This window comes from Martes martes, assembly GCF_963455335.1.
Source record: "Martes martes genome assembly, chromosome: 4".
NCBI lineage: Eukaryota > Metazoa > Chordata > Mammalia > Carnivora > Mustelidae > Martes > Martes martes.
In genome coordinates this window covers 9777896-9795619 of record NC_137891.1, presented here as the reverse complement: position 1 = coordinate 9795619, position 17724 = coordinate 9777896, and the positions used below count along the sequence as shown (strand labels likewise).

Sequence of the window (17724 nt, the reverse complement as noted above, 5' to 3'; positions counted from 1 at the left end):
GCCTTATGCATTTCTTCCATCTGGCTGTTCCTGAGTTATATCCTTTTATAGAAAACCAGTGAGCTGTGAGTAAAATGTTTCTCTGTGTCCTGTGAGCCGCTCCAGCAAATTAAACCAAAGGAAGGGGTCACAGGAACTTCTGATGTATGGCTAGTTGGTCTGAAGTACAGGGAATAATGTGGACTTGCAACTGGCATCTGAACTCAGTTGCCAAGGAGGGATCATTAGAACTCCTAATCTACAGCTGGGTGGTCATGATACAGGCAGGCCATGGCCCAGGACCAGAGGGGATCCTGCAGGACCAACCGAGAGGGTCCTTGGCTTTGCGCAGGTTAGAAATCAAATGTGAGCTGAGAGGAAGTGAGAGCAGAGATTTTTGAAAACAGAGAGAGAGAAATAGAGCATCTGGGAGATTCAGAAATGAAAGTTCCTCTCAGGCATCCAAGAACAAAGACCAGTGTTTAGGTGTCCTCGGTAAGTCACTTGTGCCCTGGAGTCAGGGGTCTGATGAGTCAGTGGTCTTGGAAAGTTCAGGAGGATGACACCCAGTTACTCCTTAGATGGTATCTATGGGGCTGGAAGACTCCAAAGACATCACTGAGCCTTTGCCCTTGACAAGGAGGACATTATCCATTCTATAAGGTATATATAAGGCAGAGGTGCAGGTCCTAGAAAGAATAAAAGTGGGAAAAGAGCAGAAAAAGCCAGTTTTCATGGAGTCTCTTGAATTTCCCTGTGTCAGGCAGGAGCAGAGGTAATAGCCTAGGTTTGCCCCTGGTGGCTGGCGTCCACAGCTGGGGATGGTGCACTATGGGGAACAGTCTCGTAGGACCGAACTCTTAACCCATGGAAACTGTCATTATCTCCAGGTAGTATCAGAATTGAGTTGAATTGTAGGACACCCAGTTGGTGTCCAGAGAATTTCTTGTTGATGTGAGGAAACTTTCCCATGTTTCCTTCCCAACCCTCCCCCTCGAAAGTGGTACCTAAAATGCTGGCTTAGGCCTAATTCTTGCTCTCTTATTTATTTTACTTATTTACTTATATATGTATTTTTAAGTAGACTCACTTACAACCCTGATATCAAGACCTGAGCTGAGATCAAGAGTCAGACACTCTGCTGAGCCACCCAGGCATCCCTAACTCTTGCTCTCATAAAATAAATATATACTGTAGTTGAAAATACAAGACCTACAGACCACTCAAAGTGTTACTCAAAATACAGTCCCATTATTTTCCAATAAAAAGTGTTACACAACATTCTGGTATTACATAACAATTGGCTTCAGCCACCTACTTGTAAGATGTTTTATTTTCTTCTTTTCTTCTTTCCTTCCTTCCTTCTTTTCTTTTTTCTTTCTTTCCTTTCTCTCTCTCTTTCTTCCTTCCTTCTCCCTTCCTTCCTTCTGTCCTTTCTAGTATTTCCAAGCAGGTCTGCCACTCCCTTCCCTCATTTCATTGGATATAAGTAGGGCTTGACTGCAACAGGGTTTCTGCATCAAAGGCATAAAATTCTGGCTTTATTTCTAACTACCCTTTACCCCATTCAAGATTCAAGGTAAACACAATTAGCAGTGATTTTATCTAACTGCGATTCTGTTACCTTATGTGAGACAAATTTCATAGACAGTTATATTTGCCTATCTTATTCTCAGTAGCTACATGAAATTCTGGGATGGCACGATTTATGCACAAATATTTCTCATAGGAACTTCACAAACATTACAGGTCCCATTGGAGGCAATAGTTTAAAACTCATTTTCACTTATTTGAAAACAATATTCAACTGTCACCATTTATTTCCATCTTCTCAAACAAGAGGAAATCTGACAACTATATGGTGTTTGTGAAAGAGGACTTTACCTACCTCGGTTTTGACTTCAAACTTCCTTATTGAGTCTTTGTGGCTTATCTCTTAACTCGGGCAAAACGCCCCAGAGGCAAAGCATCTTGTGACCCAACGGAAACTACCCCCTCAAACAAAAAGGACTTCCCTGATTCAGCGATACTTTAGGTGACCCCAAGACAATGATCAACGTGACTTCCACGGCCCACCTGCAGGGACCCGTAGACTTTTGTCCCGCATTTTCTTTCTATAAACCTGAAAGGATTTTTGACACTTTGGAGACAGTTTTCGAGATGTTAGTCTACCATCTTCCTGGTGTTAGCCTCTCTGAAAGAAATCCCTTTCTTGTTGTACCACCACTGTGTCTCTGCCTTTGGATGTTGTTAGTGGCTGGATCTGGTCTGTTTAGGACCCCTGGATCCAGGTGTTCCCGCACTCCTGCTCCTGGCTGTAATTGCAAGTCAGTTTCCAGCCTATAAAAAAAGAACCGATAGAAAACACTGACTTCAGGACGCCTGGGTGGCTCAGCCGATTAAGCCCCTGCCTTCGGCACAGGTCATGATCCCTGAGTCCCAGAATCAAGTCCCACGTTGGGTTCCGAGCTGAGCAGGGAGCCACCTTCTCCCTCTTCCTCTGCCTCTACTCTCTCTCTCTCTGTCAAATAAATAGATAAAATCTTAAAAACAAACAAACAAACAAACAAACTATTGACTTTAAATCTTTGAAAGAGTTGGAAAACATAATTCCTCTTCTGAAGGATTTCATAATTTTTCTGAAAGGAAAACTGGAAGAGATAATTGTTGCCAGCTCCGCTTAAATCTAAACATACCGCCTCCTGTCCAGCCCTCTGATTTCCTCATCAGTTGAGTCTTTGTACTATCTGTAGTTAGGAGTTTGGGTTTGGGGGCCAACAAACCTGAGTTCAAATTCCAGGGCCATTTACTCAACTTTAATCCAAGCTCCTCATATAAAAATGATGGGGATATTTATCTACTCAGTTTTTGTGAGGATAATGTCAGGAAATGCATGTAAGATACTTAGCATGCCACTTGGAACAAATTAAGATCTTGATAAATTTACTTCCTATAAATTTTTTAAAAAGATTTTTATTTATTTATTTGACAGAGAGAGAGATCATAAGTAGGCAGAGAAGCGGGTGGGGGGGCAGGCCCCCTGCTGAGCAGAGAGCCGATGCGGGGTTTGATCCCAGGACCCTGGGATCATGACCTGAGCTGAAGGCAGAGACTTAACCCACTGAGCCACCCAGGTGCCCCCAACTTCCCATTAATTTTTTAAAAAGATTTATTTATTTGGGAGTGGGAGAGAGCACAGCAGCGTGGGGGAGGGGCAAGAGGGAGAGGGAGAGAATCTCAAACAGACTCCGTGCTGAGGGCAGAGCCTAGGCAGGACTCAATCAGACCACCCTGGGATCATGACCTGAGCTGAAATCAAGAGTTGGACCCTTAACCGACTGAGCCACCCAGGCACCACCCACCCCACACAGTAATGATTTTTATAAAATAGGGATTAGTTAGCTACAGTTGTAATGATAGCTAGTAAGAGTGATTATGGAGTGCATAACTAACCACCCCCAAACTTAAAATGAGTTGCTTAAAGTAACTATTTATCTCATGCTCCTGTGGGTTGACAATTGGGTCTGGTCTCAGAGGGGCAGTCTTAATGTTGGTCTTGGCTACACTCACTCTTCAATCTTTGCTAAACTGGTGGATCACTTGGTTTTGCCTGATTTATGGTGGCCTCATTTGGAAGGGTTGGGATGATTGGGGCCTCTCCTCAAAAAGGGAGTTCAGTGTTTACATTTTCTAAGTCTCTGCTTGTGCAGAGTTTGCCATTGTCTTATTAGCCAAAGTTGTAATGCCAGCCCAGATTCTGGAGTGGAGACAGTGGATTCCTTTTGGGAGGAGTCACCTGCAAGGGTGTGCACGCAGTCAGGGTAAGAATGGAGGCTATTGCTTCCGGTCTACCACAGAAGGCCTCTTCCATTCTTTGATGTATCTGTTTGCTTCTTGTCTCTATGTCTTTATGCTTCTCTCTCCATTCCTTCCCTGTCTTTCTCTTTTCCTTCCTCCAATATTTACTTAGCACCTAATATGTTCCCCATATAGGAGATAGAGCAATAAATAAGATTTGATTCCAGTTGTCATAAAAGTCTTATACAGGACTCACCACTCAGAATCCCACCATATTTAAAGGAGTATTTTTTTTCTCTCCTTTTAACAGCTCCACTACATTTTGTGTTAAGTGCTAAAGCAGTTTAGTAAGTAACAATAAGAGATAATGCTTTCCTCTAATTGTTTAAAATGATAGTGTTTCTAAGAAAGGGTTTCCAGATGTTTTGGCTGATTTAATCAAGAGCTCCTAATTATCTCAGAATTTTGCTCTCTATCTATTTGCAATTGTCTTTACAAAGCACAGAGGACTATGATATTTGGCTCATGGGATGTTCAAGAAGTTGTGCCTTGCACTGTGTTCCAGTTGGCCCAGAAAGGGTTGGTAATGACCTTTTGGATTAGAGGTTTATCTTTCCCATTTGTTCTCATGTATGTTTGCAACTAGTTTTACTAGCACATGAGTGAGAAAATTACTCTAGAGTTCTGAGGCCAGTGATCTCAAAATGCATGAGCTTACCTGGTAGCAGAAATGGCCCAATGACAGGTGTATGACTCTGGATTAGAACCTTGTCTTGCTTACTTCTTTCCTAAGGCAATAGAGTTCAGCCTCACTGCTCCAAAACCCCTGGTGAGCTTTTAAACTGGGTCCAGGCCCAGATTGTGCACCAGACCAACTACGTCAGAATCTTGGAACTAGGATCTGGGGGGTGGATATTCTTTAAAGTTCTCCCAATTAGTTAAGAGGTCAGTCAAGTTTGAGAACTACTACCCTGAGAATATTCACAGAACATCACAACCAAAGGGAGTGTCTCTTGATTTTGAATTTGAGGAAAGTAAATCCAGAGAGGTCATGGATTGTCAAAAGGTCAGGTAAAGGGGAAGGCAGGAAGGATTCCAACTCAGGTTTGCTAAATCCAATGTCTGTGCTTTTTTATGCTTCATGAGAGCTGGAAAACCCTGAGTCACTCTTAAGCAATGACAGACAGAAATAAAATGGAATGAAATGACACAAAAAGGGCATATCCTTGGTATAAATACTGATCAAGAAGGAAAACTAAGCAAAGAGAGCATCAAATTATATCATGATGACCTTTTGGGAATAAACTTTTGGGGGAAATAAATATCTTTGCAATTAATTCCTATAAACTGTCAATTTGCTGGCAATTACCTTGGAACACTAAAACGTGTGCCAATTAAAAGTGAATTGTCTCTGTGCCCAATTTAGAAATTGGAACAAATAATGGACTAAACTGGAAGCAGCTCTTTTGGGCAATTTGACCAAAAGCTAATGTTCCAATAGGATGCTAATGATGATCTTTTTAATATCATTTTAACTGATAGTATCAGGCAGGCTTTCTTTCTGGAAGAGGAATCTGACCCATTTCTGGGTCAGCCAGACAGGGTGTGCAAGTACAAGTACTGGGCAGTGTGAGGACTGACAGATGGATAAAATGTATTTCCTACCAGCCCAAATAGGGCTTCAAAAAGAGAGTACTGGCAGAAGGGATGGAAGGGTGTTTGCAAGCCAGAAGTGGTCCAGGAGAGGCTACCAGTCTCAGATCAAGTCTAAAGAAAGTGGTGGCAGAATTAGTCCTCTCAGAGAAAAGGGGAAGGGGGTGCACAGACAGAGGGTGATCCAGAGGATGTGATAAGGAAAAGGGGTCTCTGTGTAAACCAGACATGTGTAAACCAGGAAAACACTTAGGTATGTTGTATGTGATCCTACAATTATGAAGTTATTATTCTTGACTTTCAGCTGTCCTTTCTCAGAATCTTTGGCTGCTGATTTAATTTCTGGCAATGATACAAACCAAAAGGGGGATTTAAAAAAAAAAAAAGAACCAGACTCATTATGGGCCAGACTATCTCAGGGCCTTTGGGATTTGCATCTTTTTTTGAGTGATGTAAACAGAGATGTCTGTCCTTTGGAATCATATCCTCCTTTGGCTTACAGGGCACTGTGCCCTTTGGATCTCCTCTATCTCTATCTCTTTGGCTCCACACCCTCCCTCAGCAGGGTCTCTCTGACTCCTGGCTTTAGCTTCTGGTCTGTGGGCCAAAGCTTCCCAAATCTCCAACCTTGAGATCCCTCCATCTGCCTTCAGCCTGGTATGCACACCTGCCTTCAGAACTATTCACTCGAATGTCTCCCTTGGATGTTGCCTCAAGCTTAATGTGTCAAAGAGAAACTCACATCCTCTCTTCACACCCCTTCCCTAAAACAGCATTCCCTCCCAACTTGTCTACTGCTTTCCCAGTATCATTCATTTCCTTCTTCCAGCCTTGGAGTTACATAACTAACAGATGCCTCTCTTTTGCTACCAAGCCAGCAGCCAACAAATCCCAGGGATTCTTCTGCTGCAGTAAGATTCAGCTCATTCCTTTTCCATAGTCAACACTGAGACCAGGCACCTAACACTCTCTTCAGTGTCAGTCCTAAGGACTCCCCTCCATGGTTTCTGTATCATGCTGTCCACTATGCAGAACCCTGATTATTCAATGCCACTGTCCTCATAGAGAGCCTAGAATGGTTTCTCAAAGGACAAATTACAAGTTTAGAAGGTTGTTCATTAACTAGTTCTATTTTACCTGTTTTTTTTCCATATTCACTGAATAAATACATACTTTGTTAAATAGTTACTAAACAAAAATGCTCTAGCTCCCTACTGTGTGACAGGTAGGGATACATAAATATGGACTACGGTATTTGCCATTTTCTGAAAAGTGCATAGTCCAGTAAGCACTTATGACAGTCTGATTAAGATTCAATGGGAAAACTGCTACAGCAGAAGCAAGTTATGATACTGTAAAATGTCTCAGGGCAAAAACTGGGAGCAAGAAAGATGTTATAGATGATAAAAATATGCAAAAGTGCATTGAAGGATAAGTTAAGTGTTGGCTGAGTATCTGGTAGTTTGGCTGTTACCCTTAGCAAGAGAAGGTTTGGTATATAGCCTCCGCACACACTCTCCCCTCCTTTCACCAGCTTCTGTGATTAGCTCTTTATTGCCCTCCACCCTTCCCCAGCCTCTTAAAGGGCTCCCCAATTCTTGGCTAATTCAAATTCTGCTTTTCTCCAAGTCCACCTCTAAACTCATTTTCCCCAAGCGCTTTCTGACCCCTTATTTTCATCTTCTTTCTCTTCTCCTTTCAGTACTGCGCAGTACCATTGTCTAACCAGAATGCTGGCCCTACTCTCTAGGACAAAGTTTCTCAAATATAAGTACTTAATTTGAATCAATTATACGTGTGATTCAGGGGGTTTGGTTCAGGAACCATGAATCTGCTTTTCGACAGGTTCCCAAGTGAATCAGGCACCAAATGATCCTGCACCACTTTGAGAAACACTGTGGTCTCTGTAGCTTTCTTCTATTTCTCCATACGGGTTGTCCACAGCCCCCGGGGCCTAGCAAAGTGTGTGCGCTCTGCTGAACGCTCTAGGCTCCAAGGGTCCACTCATTTCGGTGACTGTTAGATACAATGTTTATTAATGACACTGAGTCTGGAAAAATCCAGGGCGCTGGATTTCCGCTTTTCCCTATCAAGGGGATAGAACCGCTCTCTCCCGAGACTGACTCCTGAGGCGTAAAATGTCTCTGAAAGTCACCCGCCGGGAAGAGAAAATTACATTTCTGTCCTCTCAAAAAACGCTCTGCCATCACCCCGAATGACCCCAGGGCGTCTCCAATCACGCTTTCAGAGAAGTAGAACGCAATGCAAGTTCAACAGCTCGTGCAAAAAAGCCCCCAGGTATTCCATGCACTTAAAGCCATCACGCACACCCTCACACAATCATAAAGCGGTGCACGTGTAAGACGTGAATATCGGTAAATGCACCGCGAGCAAGGACTCGTGGAAAGGAGTATGACTCAAATCAATCAAAACAGAGCCCCGAGTTATTCTAGACGGCTGACGGCCCCTCCCCCAGTCCCCGCCCCCTGCTCCGGCCGTTCCGCTCCTGGGCGGAGCTCGGCCGCAGGGCGGGGGCGGGGCCGGCGCGTAGGCGACGGGATGACGTCAGGGCGCGGAGACGCCCAACGCGGCGACCGGCGCACAGCTGGGCCGGCGGTGGCTGCTGTCGCTGGCTTAGCGCTACGTGAGGCTCCGGGTCCGCGTCCACTCCCTCCGCCCATCGTCACTCGCCTGGTCCGGGTCTCCGCGGCCCGGCGCTGGCCCGCCATGGTGCGGTTGGCGAGTCCTGCGCGGCCCCGCTGAGCCTCCGTGCGGCGGCAAGCCCGGCTCGGGGTCACCATGCCTACCCGTGAGTGTCCGGCCGAGGGTCGGGCCGGGCGGGGGGCGTTGGGAAGCGGCGGCCCGCTCGGCACGCACTCCGAGGTGCCCGCTGCGGCGGCGGGGAAGCCGGGACCGGCCGGGGAGAGCCAGGAAGTGCCCGCGACCCGCTGAATTACTTTCGTTTCGGCTTAGCCTTCCCGCGGAGTGGCGTAAGCCCGTTGCACAGACGGGGAAACTGAGGCCCGAGCGTTAAGGACTCTCGGCTAGTAAGTGGCCGAGCTGGAGTAACGTAGACCTGTGGGACTTCACGAAGTCCACGCTCTTTCCGCAGTCCTCTACAGAGCCAGTGGGGACTTAGTGAAAATGCTGAAAATAACTGCGGTCGTGTCACCTACTCACTTCCTCAGGAACTAGGCATCGCCTTGTGGGACGCACGGTTCCGGGGAATTCGGGCCCAGCCCAGAGCTCTTCCTCGAGGGACGCGAAGTTCCCGCAGCCCTGACTTTCTCCTTGTCCATAATGCGCGGGGGTGGCTGTAGTAGGTGCTCTTTTCCGACTTGTGAGGCGTATGTGTCCCAAAATGTGGCTGTTGGAGCACCTGCAACAGATTGACCTGGCTGCTGATTAAAAATGCTGTTTAGGGTTCCTCCCTAGGCACTGAGACACCGTAGCTTGGGCCCCGGAATCTGTGTGCTTAATAAGTGGCATTGGTGTTATTGAGGGACCCTAAAGTTTGAGAACAGTGGATTTGGGGGACGTTTTGGACAAACCGGGTGGGCAGTATTACTAATGACCCATTTCGGAACGACCCAGAGAATTACCATGTGACTTTAAACCCAGTGGCCGGTAGATACATCTGTGCAAACTAAGGAGATTCCCTAATCTTGGACGGGAAAAAGCAGGATGACTGATTAGAGATTGTTTTCAATTACGGCGCTTTTGAGTAAGTGTTCCATATTGTAAAATCTGTAAACACTTGTAAATAGCTCCTAATTAGCTCACATTATTTAAATTCCTAACTCTTCACCGTCCTGATTTTGGTAGACATAGGAGACACTGGATTTCCAGGTCAGCCAAATGCATGTTTTGTCTTTTTGTGGGTAAAGAGTTATTTCCGGATATTAGAAAGGTTTATGTAATGCTGTGAATGATCTTGATGAAACGATTACTTTCAACTGCTCCTACATGTGTGGGTAAGGTGGATTTTGTTTTCTGAACACAGTAATGTGTGCCCTCAATTTATGGTCTTGAATTTTGTATTCATTTAATATGTCAGCGGTTTATATTTTCATCATATTCCTCTAGACTAGAGAAATATCATCATAATTATAATTACAATTTCTAAATTCATGTCATTCAGGAATATTTGAGATTAGTATTGTGCTACTCTTACTGTCTGAGAAAGAAAAAGGGAGGGAATAAAAACCTGTTCTTGAAAGTTAAGGCTTCAAATGGAATTTATTGGTAAAATCGCAAGATAAATATGTTATGAAATTAAACATATTTTTAGTTCTAATATTAGCTTCACGGAGTGGATTTAGGAAACTTGTTTCTTCTATTTTTTTTTTTTTTTAAGATTTTTATTTATTTGACACAGAGAGAGAGAGAGAGAGGGAGCACGCAAGCAGAGGGAGAGGGAGAAGCTGTCTCCCCACTGAGCAGGGAGCCAGCCAGATGCAGGACTCAATCCCAGGACCCTGGAATCATGACCTGAGCCAGAGGCAGCCGTTTAACCACCCACTGAGCCACCCAGGCACTAAAATATATGATTTACAATGTAAAATGAACCATGCTGTGTTTGCATACTTAAGAACGCAGATTTTATGACCTGATTGGAAGGCAAGTGAAATGTTTGAATTATCTGTAGCAGCTGGTAGTACCCCTGTGAAGTGGTGTTCAGGTTGCGTTTTGTCTCCTTTTATGTCCAGAACCTCCAGAAATTGCTGGGATAGTTCAGCAGACAGTAGTATCTTTCAGAAACTCTGCATGTAGCATAAATTTCAACATAAGCAGAGACAGCAAAATTATTAATTTGGGAATTTCTTTTTCCTCTTTGGGGATGTTTTTATGAAGTAATCTCTTCAAATAAACTGATTTTTTTTTTTTTAATGTTGTTCAAAGTCTCCTTTGTAAGCTCATCCAGTTAATCCTTAAGGCTCTAGTGAATAAAGGTAATACTTTTCTCTTGGAGATGATCACTAGGGTCTCTCAGACTCTATAGTGCTGAAAGTGGCCGTTGCTCCAAGTCTTGAAATTATTCTACTATTGCTGTTATGTTGCTTATTTGGAATACTGATACTCTCAAGTCATTGAAACTGGTATTAATAAGCAGAATCTGATGTAGCGTGGTATACATCTGAAGGCTAAGCAGTTGCATTATCTCATGAATGTTAATGGTAGCTTCATTGGAATTATTTTGGAGAACCATAAACTCTTTTTCGGAAAGCAACTACTTGGAAGAATGTCTGATGGGAAGGTGCTACGGACACCGGAGCAGTTCTGTGTGTCACTCTGTATTCAGCTGGTAGTTTGCAATAATCATTTCAAGAGTGTTTCACTAAATGATCTTTTCAAATCTACAAACTTATAATTTAATACATAATTTCTCTAGAGGACTTATTTCTTCCTGTAGTTTCAAGGGACCATTAAGAAACATTTTGATGTTAAAGATTTTCAAACTCTGAATCAGAATTTGAGTGAAAGAAATGTTAAAGCTTCTTGATCCAGTCATTTTCTTTTCTTTTTTGTGTCAGGAGACTGAGACTCAATGAATTTCAGTTACTTGACTAAGGTCACACCTGGCTTGAACGCAGATCTCCTCCCTATAATCCTTAACCAGAAGGGGCATAGATGAAGTTTATTTTTGGTTTTCTAGCACAAAGTTGATTGTAGTTTACCCTCTCCCCCCACTTTTTTCCGTGAGGTTACACGAGGACAAAAGTAAGCTTAGCCAAAACTCAAGTCAGACATGTGAGCTTACAAGAAAACTTAACATTTTCGTTTTTGTTTCTGTCTTGTCACAGGACTCTGGGGGAAGAAGGCTGAGGATTTGACTGATGTATCAGTAGATATCTGGTTGTATAGGCCCAGAGACTTTCTTTTTCGTTAACTAGTAATGTGAAAGAGGTTCTGTAGCTGGTATTTTGCCTAAAAACAGGTCCAGTAAAATGTGCTCTGTTATGATCTACTTAAAGGTATTGTATATGGCTAAGGGGAACTGAAACTCTTAGCCATTTTTTGCTCTAAATAACTATACTTTCAGTAATTTGTGGTTAAGGCTTTCTTTTCTCACTTAGATGTTGGCATTGATATCTGGTCAAATTTGTTAGGCTGTGGTAACGTGGTCATTCCATGTTTGTTTTTTCCCAGTTATGAGACTGATTATATTTGACTTATTTTTCAGTCCATTCTTTTTTTTTTTTTTTTTGAGATTTTATTTATTTATTTATTTGACAGAGAGAGATCACAAGTAGGCAGAGAGGCAGGCAGAGAGAGAGGGGGAAGCAGGCTCCCTGCCGAGCGGAGACCCCGATGTGGGGCTCGATCCCAGGACCCTGAGATCAGGACCTGAGCCGAAGACAGAGGCTCAAACCACTGAGCCACCCAGGTGCCCCTTTTCAGTCCATTCTTAGGAAAGAGATGCAAAATGCTGATGAATTGTGAAGTGAAAGGTGGATGCTGGTTGAGGTGTTTCCATTTAGAAATGCATTACAAGCAAATGACCTATTCCTGGCTTGGGAGCCATTTGTGTTCATTTGTTCTCTATGCCCCTCCTTGCCCTTCCACCCAGTACCTGTGTGTACTGCCACAGTTATAGCTAAAGAATTTTCTTAAAGTGACCTTTGGCTTGACACTGGTTACTATCAGATCTCATCTTTCAGTCTGTTCCCAGTCATGGGACATGTGACATTAAAGGTGATGTAGGTGGTGGGAGATAAGGCTGGAGGAGATAGGAGCCAGAATTTGAAGGATCTTATATGCCATGCAGTGAGCTTGACTAAAATTGTGTTCAGTCTGTCGCAATCACAGTAATAGTGACTGTCCTTTTTATAGGCATATTAGCTATTTCTAGCATACTGATTACTTTATAAAAACTGAAAACTTGCTATTAGTAATAGAGAATTAATGATGATACAGTATACTTTGTGCTGTACATGAATTACCTTATTTAATTATCTTTTCCTTTGTGGGAGGCCCTATTTGACATAGAAATAGAGAGATTGAATTTCAAGGAATTTAAGTAACTTGCCTAATGATAGTAAATAGTGGAAATGGGATCAGAACTAGATGCGTCTGACTTCCGAGTCCCCATTCTTTTTTCTTACTATGCTGCTCTGAGCCGGGCAGGATTGAATCTACCAGATACCATCAAATTTTTTTTTAACACCATTACATTTGCTTAGCCCTGTGCTTAATTGCATAATAGGTGCTTGGTAAATGTTGAATAAATGAATGATTGAATGCTAACTGGAGTCACAGAAGTTATTCTTTGGATACCAAAACCTGAAATAAACTTTTTTTCCTTTAAAACAGTGTTATAAGAGTTCTATAATTTATGATTAGGTTCTTAGCAGGTCTGCCTATAACATTTGTGAGGCCTGAGACAAGAATACAAATGGAAGCCTGCAAATCATAGTCTTAATCAGGATTTCTCAAACTTTGCTCTATTGATGTCTTGGATTGGATAAATTTTTGTTCCGGAGTTTGTTTGTTCGGCAGTCGTGTGCTTTGTGAGATGTTCAGCCACAACTCTAGCCTTTACCCACTAGAGGCTTGTGGTAAATTCCCTTGTTCCCTAAAGTCTTGGCTCTCAAAACTGTCTCCAGACATTGCCAGATCCCCCCTGGGGGGTCATAATTGTCCCTGGGTTGAGAACCACTGGTTTAAAGATTGAAATGTTGGAGATCAGGCTCTTCCTGCTGCCCAGAGCCCTGCTTTGCCATCTAGGGTCCCTGCATCCTGCTCCCCAGAGATTGCCTTCTTAACCTGAAGGCTCAAAGGAGCATGCAGGGATGATTAAGTCAGCAGTGACCTGTTGGGTCAGGGCAGGGTCTTTCCTGACCCTAAATTGGGGTTGACCCAGGTAACATTACTTTAGGGAGCCTAGGCTGCTTCCCCTTTGTCCATACCTCGCTTTTCCATCTCAGGATTTCCACAGTTCTGAATACCTTGCAGAGCTGAACTATGGGGACAAAGGGGTAGCTGGAAAGAGTGAGCCCAGCATTCTGGGGAACTCTCCTGCCATTGGGGGTGATTTGGGGTTAGCAGCTTGAAACAAAACTACTTCAGTGGTTTTCAGTGTTGCCTCTCTGTCCCCTCCTCAGCCCACAGATCCCTCTAAAAGGAAAAAAAAAAAGCCCTTTGTTTAGGCTGGCAGAGGCCTTTTTTTTTCCTGAGTCAAAAATGAGGGTCCTAGTTCTTAGGAGAAAGCTACATTTTACCCATTATATTGCTCTGCTGTGGTATGGAATGACCCAGTTTTTGTTAATGGGGTTTCTGTAGGAATGGGATGGATTGCAGAGGACAAATCTGATTTCATGTACTCTATCATGCTGTCTGTTTGCATATTTGTTTCCTGCTGCCTACCTTTAGGTATTATTAGATAACATGATTCCAGTTTTTATTAAAGGAGGAATCAATATGCAGGTATTTTTATTTCTATTTTATTTTGGTGCAAAAAAATGTGGTTTAATTGAAGCACGGGGACAGGACCCACCTATGTGGGTATTTTTATTGTATTTCTGAATCATAGTCTTTCTGTATGAACAGCCAGCTCTGTTACAAACTCCACTTTAAACTCCATTGGAGGAGCCCCTGTGTAGGAAGGGAGTACCTGTTTATTCTGTAGTGGTAATAGGAAGGTTTTTATTGATAACATTGAAGGAAACTGGTCCCTGACATTCTCAGAAATGGAGAGGAGGGCACAAAAAATCCCAGTATGCCCCCACCACTTGAGGGAGGAAAGGGTAGACCAGTAGCAAAGATATGAGCTATTTGTCTGGGTTAGGGATTCTTAAATATTTTTGCAAAATGAATCCTGTTGAGAATCTGATGAACACCATGATTATTCTTCCCCAGAAGAATCCTTAACATTAAAATATTGCCCTGAACTGGCTGTTTCTTTAGCCTTCAGGAATGAATTTTGATTAATTGATCAAATAAGTATTGACCGTATATGAGAAACCATTGTATTTGTTGTGTGATTGCTATTGCTGTCATGTGCTAGGTGATGTAAAATGCTGTGACTTACTTTGAGCAGTGGTTGGTGAATAATGTCTTTTAATAGGAAGTAAAATAATGGGGCTTTTTTATCACTGGTATTTTATTCTGAAAGGAGGAAGAAATAATCTGATTTATTAAATGGTGGTTTCAATCATGAAAAGCTGAAAGGTTAAGATGAATCATTATGTGTGGGTTCAGTTTATGGAGCGTTTGTAGGGGGATGTGTGTGTGTGTGTGTGTGTTTGAAACAATTGTGTGTTCTAGAATGAACATGATTCTAGGCAAATATGATGTAAAATGAATGCTAGCATTTTCTCCTATGATTAATATGTCAAACCTGTCAAAATTCTCTCATCATTTGTATTTGTCAGGTTCATTCAGTTCTTGAGATAAGCCTGCTCTTGCATGTGCTCTAAAGCAAACAGGAGCTACTATAACTTTTCTTTCTTTGTAGGCTTTCATAGTCTTCCTTTTGCACATGTATTTACTGCTCTTTAGCTTCAGGTATTAGAAGATATGGTGATTCTATTTTTATTAAAGAAGGAGTCGCTACTCAGGTTTTTTTCATTGTACTTCTTTTTTTAAAAATTTTATTTATTTATTTATTTTTAAAAGATTTTATTTATTTTATTATTTATTTGAAAGAAAGAGGAGGAGAGAGAGAGCACGAGAGGGGGGAGGGTCAGAGGGAGAAGCAGACTCCCCACTGAGCAGAGAGCTTGATGTGGTACTCCATCCTAGGATTCTGAGATCATGACTTGAGCTGAAGGCAGTCTCTTAACTGACTGAGCCACCCAGGCACTCTCATTGTACTTCTGAATTAAGAGTTTGCTGTATTCTAAAATTAAGCATTAAATCTTTTGCTATACGGTCTTCAAGAAGACTTATCTTTCTAAATGCTTTTTATTTATTTATTTTGTTTGTTTGTTTTTATTTGTAGTTGGTGGGTTATTTAGCTGCACCTCTTTATTTTTACTACCTGAACTCCAGGGTATTCCTGCTGAGGTAGTTTTCTGGGTAATGCTAGGTGTTCTTCACACCCCTGGTACTTAATTGGCTTTTTGAACAGCTGTCTTGGCAATTTGCTACAAAGTTCTCTGTGTTGTGGTTGCACTTAACTTTAAATGGATCTCACTCCTGGTGGGCAGAGAAAATGAAATACAAAGTGTTCAAGTTTGCTGTCATCAATTCCTAGAGCTTCATAAACTTTGCAGAAGGTACTGTGTCAGGCTAAAGGTCTGGCTTAGAAATTGAAATGAGTGGCCCGTTTATGACATAAAACTTTAATGAGTTTTTAAACTTAGTTATAAGTGTTTTTACTGGGTGTTTGTTGTATTAAGTGGAAACTAAGAGATACTTTCATGTAGTAGGATTTATGTAATTGTGCGTTAGAGGTAGAAATACTTGATGAACATATTATCTGGATCAGTATGTTGTAAGGACAAGACAGTTGCGTCTTGGATTATTACCATTTGCTATATTTGGTTCCAGGAGGGCTTCTGCGGAGAGAAGAGCACTCCAGGCAGATGTACAGTAGCAGGGATTTGGGGTGTAAGTCCTTTATGCATTTTTCCCGTTCTCTTAGCAGGGCTGTACTCTGTGGACCTTAGCAGGCCAGTTTCTTCTTCACTTCGAAGTACCAATTAGAAACAGACTTGGGGCACCTGGGTGGCTCAGTGGGTTAAAACCTCTGCCTTCAGCTCAGGTCATGATCCCAGGGTCCTGGGATCGAGCCCCGCATTGGGTTCTCTGCTCAACAGGGAGCCTGCTTCCTCTTCTCTCTGCCTGCCTCTCTGCCTACTTGTAATCTCTGTCTGTCAAATAAAAGAAATAAAAAAAAAAAAAAAAAAAATCTAGAAACAGACTTAAGCGTCTTGTCTACTCCATGCCACCTTTTCCCTTGGTTCCATCCTGGTTCCTTGCTTGGTCTTCTAACAGTGGGGAGCTCTCCCAGGTTTGTCTTCCGGCAACAGGTTCATGAAATGGCAGCAATTCAGGTGCAAGAAGAGAGTGATAGATGCCTGTTCCAGGTCAGTTCTGTTTATGTTGCCTTTACAAAAGCTCCATTCCCTGGCACAGGATTCTCTTTGTTAGGTCCTGAGAATTCCATGTTGTTCTTGACCCATATTGGAGGGTGGCACAAGGGAACCTTGAGCTACCTTTTGAGCCCAAATTTCCAAAGTGTCTTTTGTGGACAGTAATACAGACTGTTGTGTGAGTGGGTGGGCTTCTCTGCGTTATCCAGCTTCAGCTCAAGTGGCTCTTTTTATGGGGGGATTCTGCATTTGATTTCGATAGGGAAATAATGTTGGCTGCTTCTAAAAAATTTGAAATTTGTAGTCTCAGAAGAATATTCCCTCTGACAAAAACATAAGGTAATTTAGAATCAAAAGCTTAGTGACATAGAGGGAAAAACCAAAGCTATTTGAGCTAATGGTGTCTCACCTGTTTTGCTCTGATGATCTCCAGGAATGGAGTTTTCTTATCTCTTCCTGTAGTCCTTTCAGTCATAGGTGCTGTCAGTGTGCTCTTACAGTCACTTTTCAGCTTTTTTTGTGTTCTGTTTGGATTTCTCTTAGAGATTCATCATCCAGCAAGTTATTTTAGTGTCTACATGTGCACTGCCAGGTGGGGAATATAGAGATGAATAAAGCAGTCTCTAGCTTTAAGAAGTCTATAGAACTTTGTGTAGATGGCTGTAACACAAAGAAGGAAATGGTGAGCACCCTAGGAACTGTGCCGTGGAGTTTAGAGGAGAAACTGAAGGGGGGATGTGAGTAGAAGATGGCATCGGAAGCCTGAGGAATCATAGGAGAAGCCTGGATTTGGGGACTGGGTTTGAGGTGAGTCATACAGGTAGAAATAACCAGCAGGCAGTTGAAGTAAGTCATTGGTACTGGGGAAAGTGAAAGCTTTAAGGTTGTGTGTGTGTGTGTGTGTGTGTGGTAATTTTGTCTTAACACATTTATTCAGCCCCTGCTATGTGTCAGTTTTTATAGACACTGAGGACACAGCAGTATCCTCATAGTGAACATGATGGACATCATTGTGGATATCATGCCCGCTCTCTTGAAGCTTAGTCTGGTGGGGAAGACAAGTCAAAAACACATAATTACACTGACCAGACAGGGAGCTTTATAAGAACTTATACCTGTTTCCTTTGCCACCATACATAGCTTTTGATACAGTACTTGGCCCATGGTACACATTCCTTGTATATTTGTAGCATGACTCAGATTACTAAAAGAGAAGCATTGGTTGCTATGGAAACACATAAGTGAGGTTGGAGGG

At 42.6% G+C, this 17724-nt stretch overlaps 1 protein-coding gene across 2 annotated transcripts in view; it reads left to right on the top strand.

Annotated features, from left to right (window-relative positions):
• Positions 1-7997: 7997 nt before the first annotated feature.
• EFR3A (EFR3 homolog A) overlaps positions 7998-17724 on the top strand; it is a 108410-nt gene continuing 98683 nt past the window's right edge. Inside the window, exon 1 of one of the 2 annotated variants that reach the window (XM_080801461.1) lies at positions 7998-8239. In XM_080801461.1, the coding sequence (XP_080657587.1) occupies positions 8230-8239 (10 nt within the window). In that variant the 5' untranslated portion in view covers positions 7998-8229. The remainder of the gene's footprint in view (positions 8240-17724) is intronic. The other variant, XM_080801462.1, reaches the window with a different exon arrangement.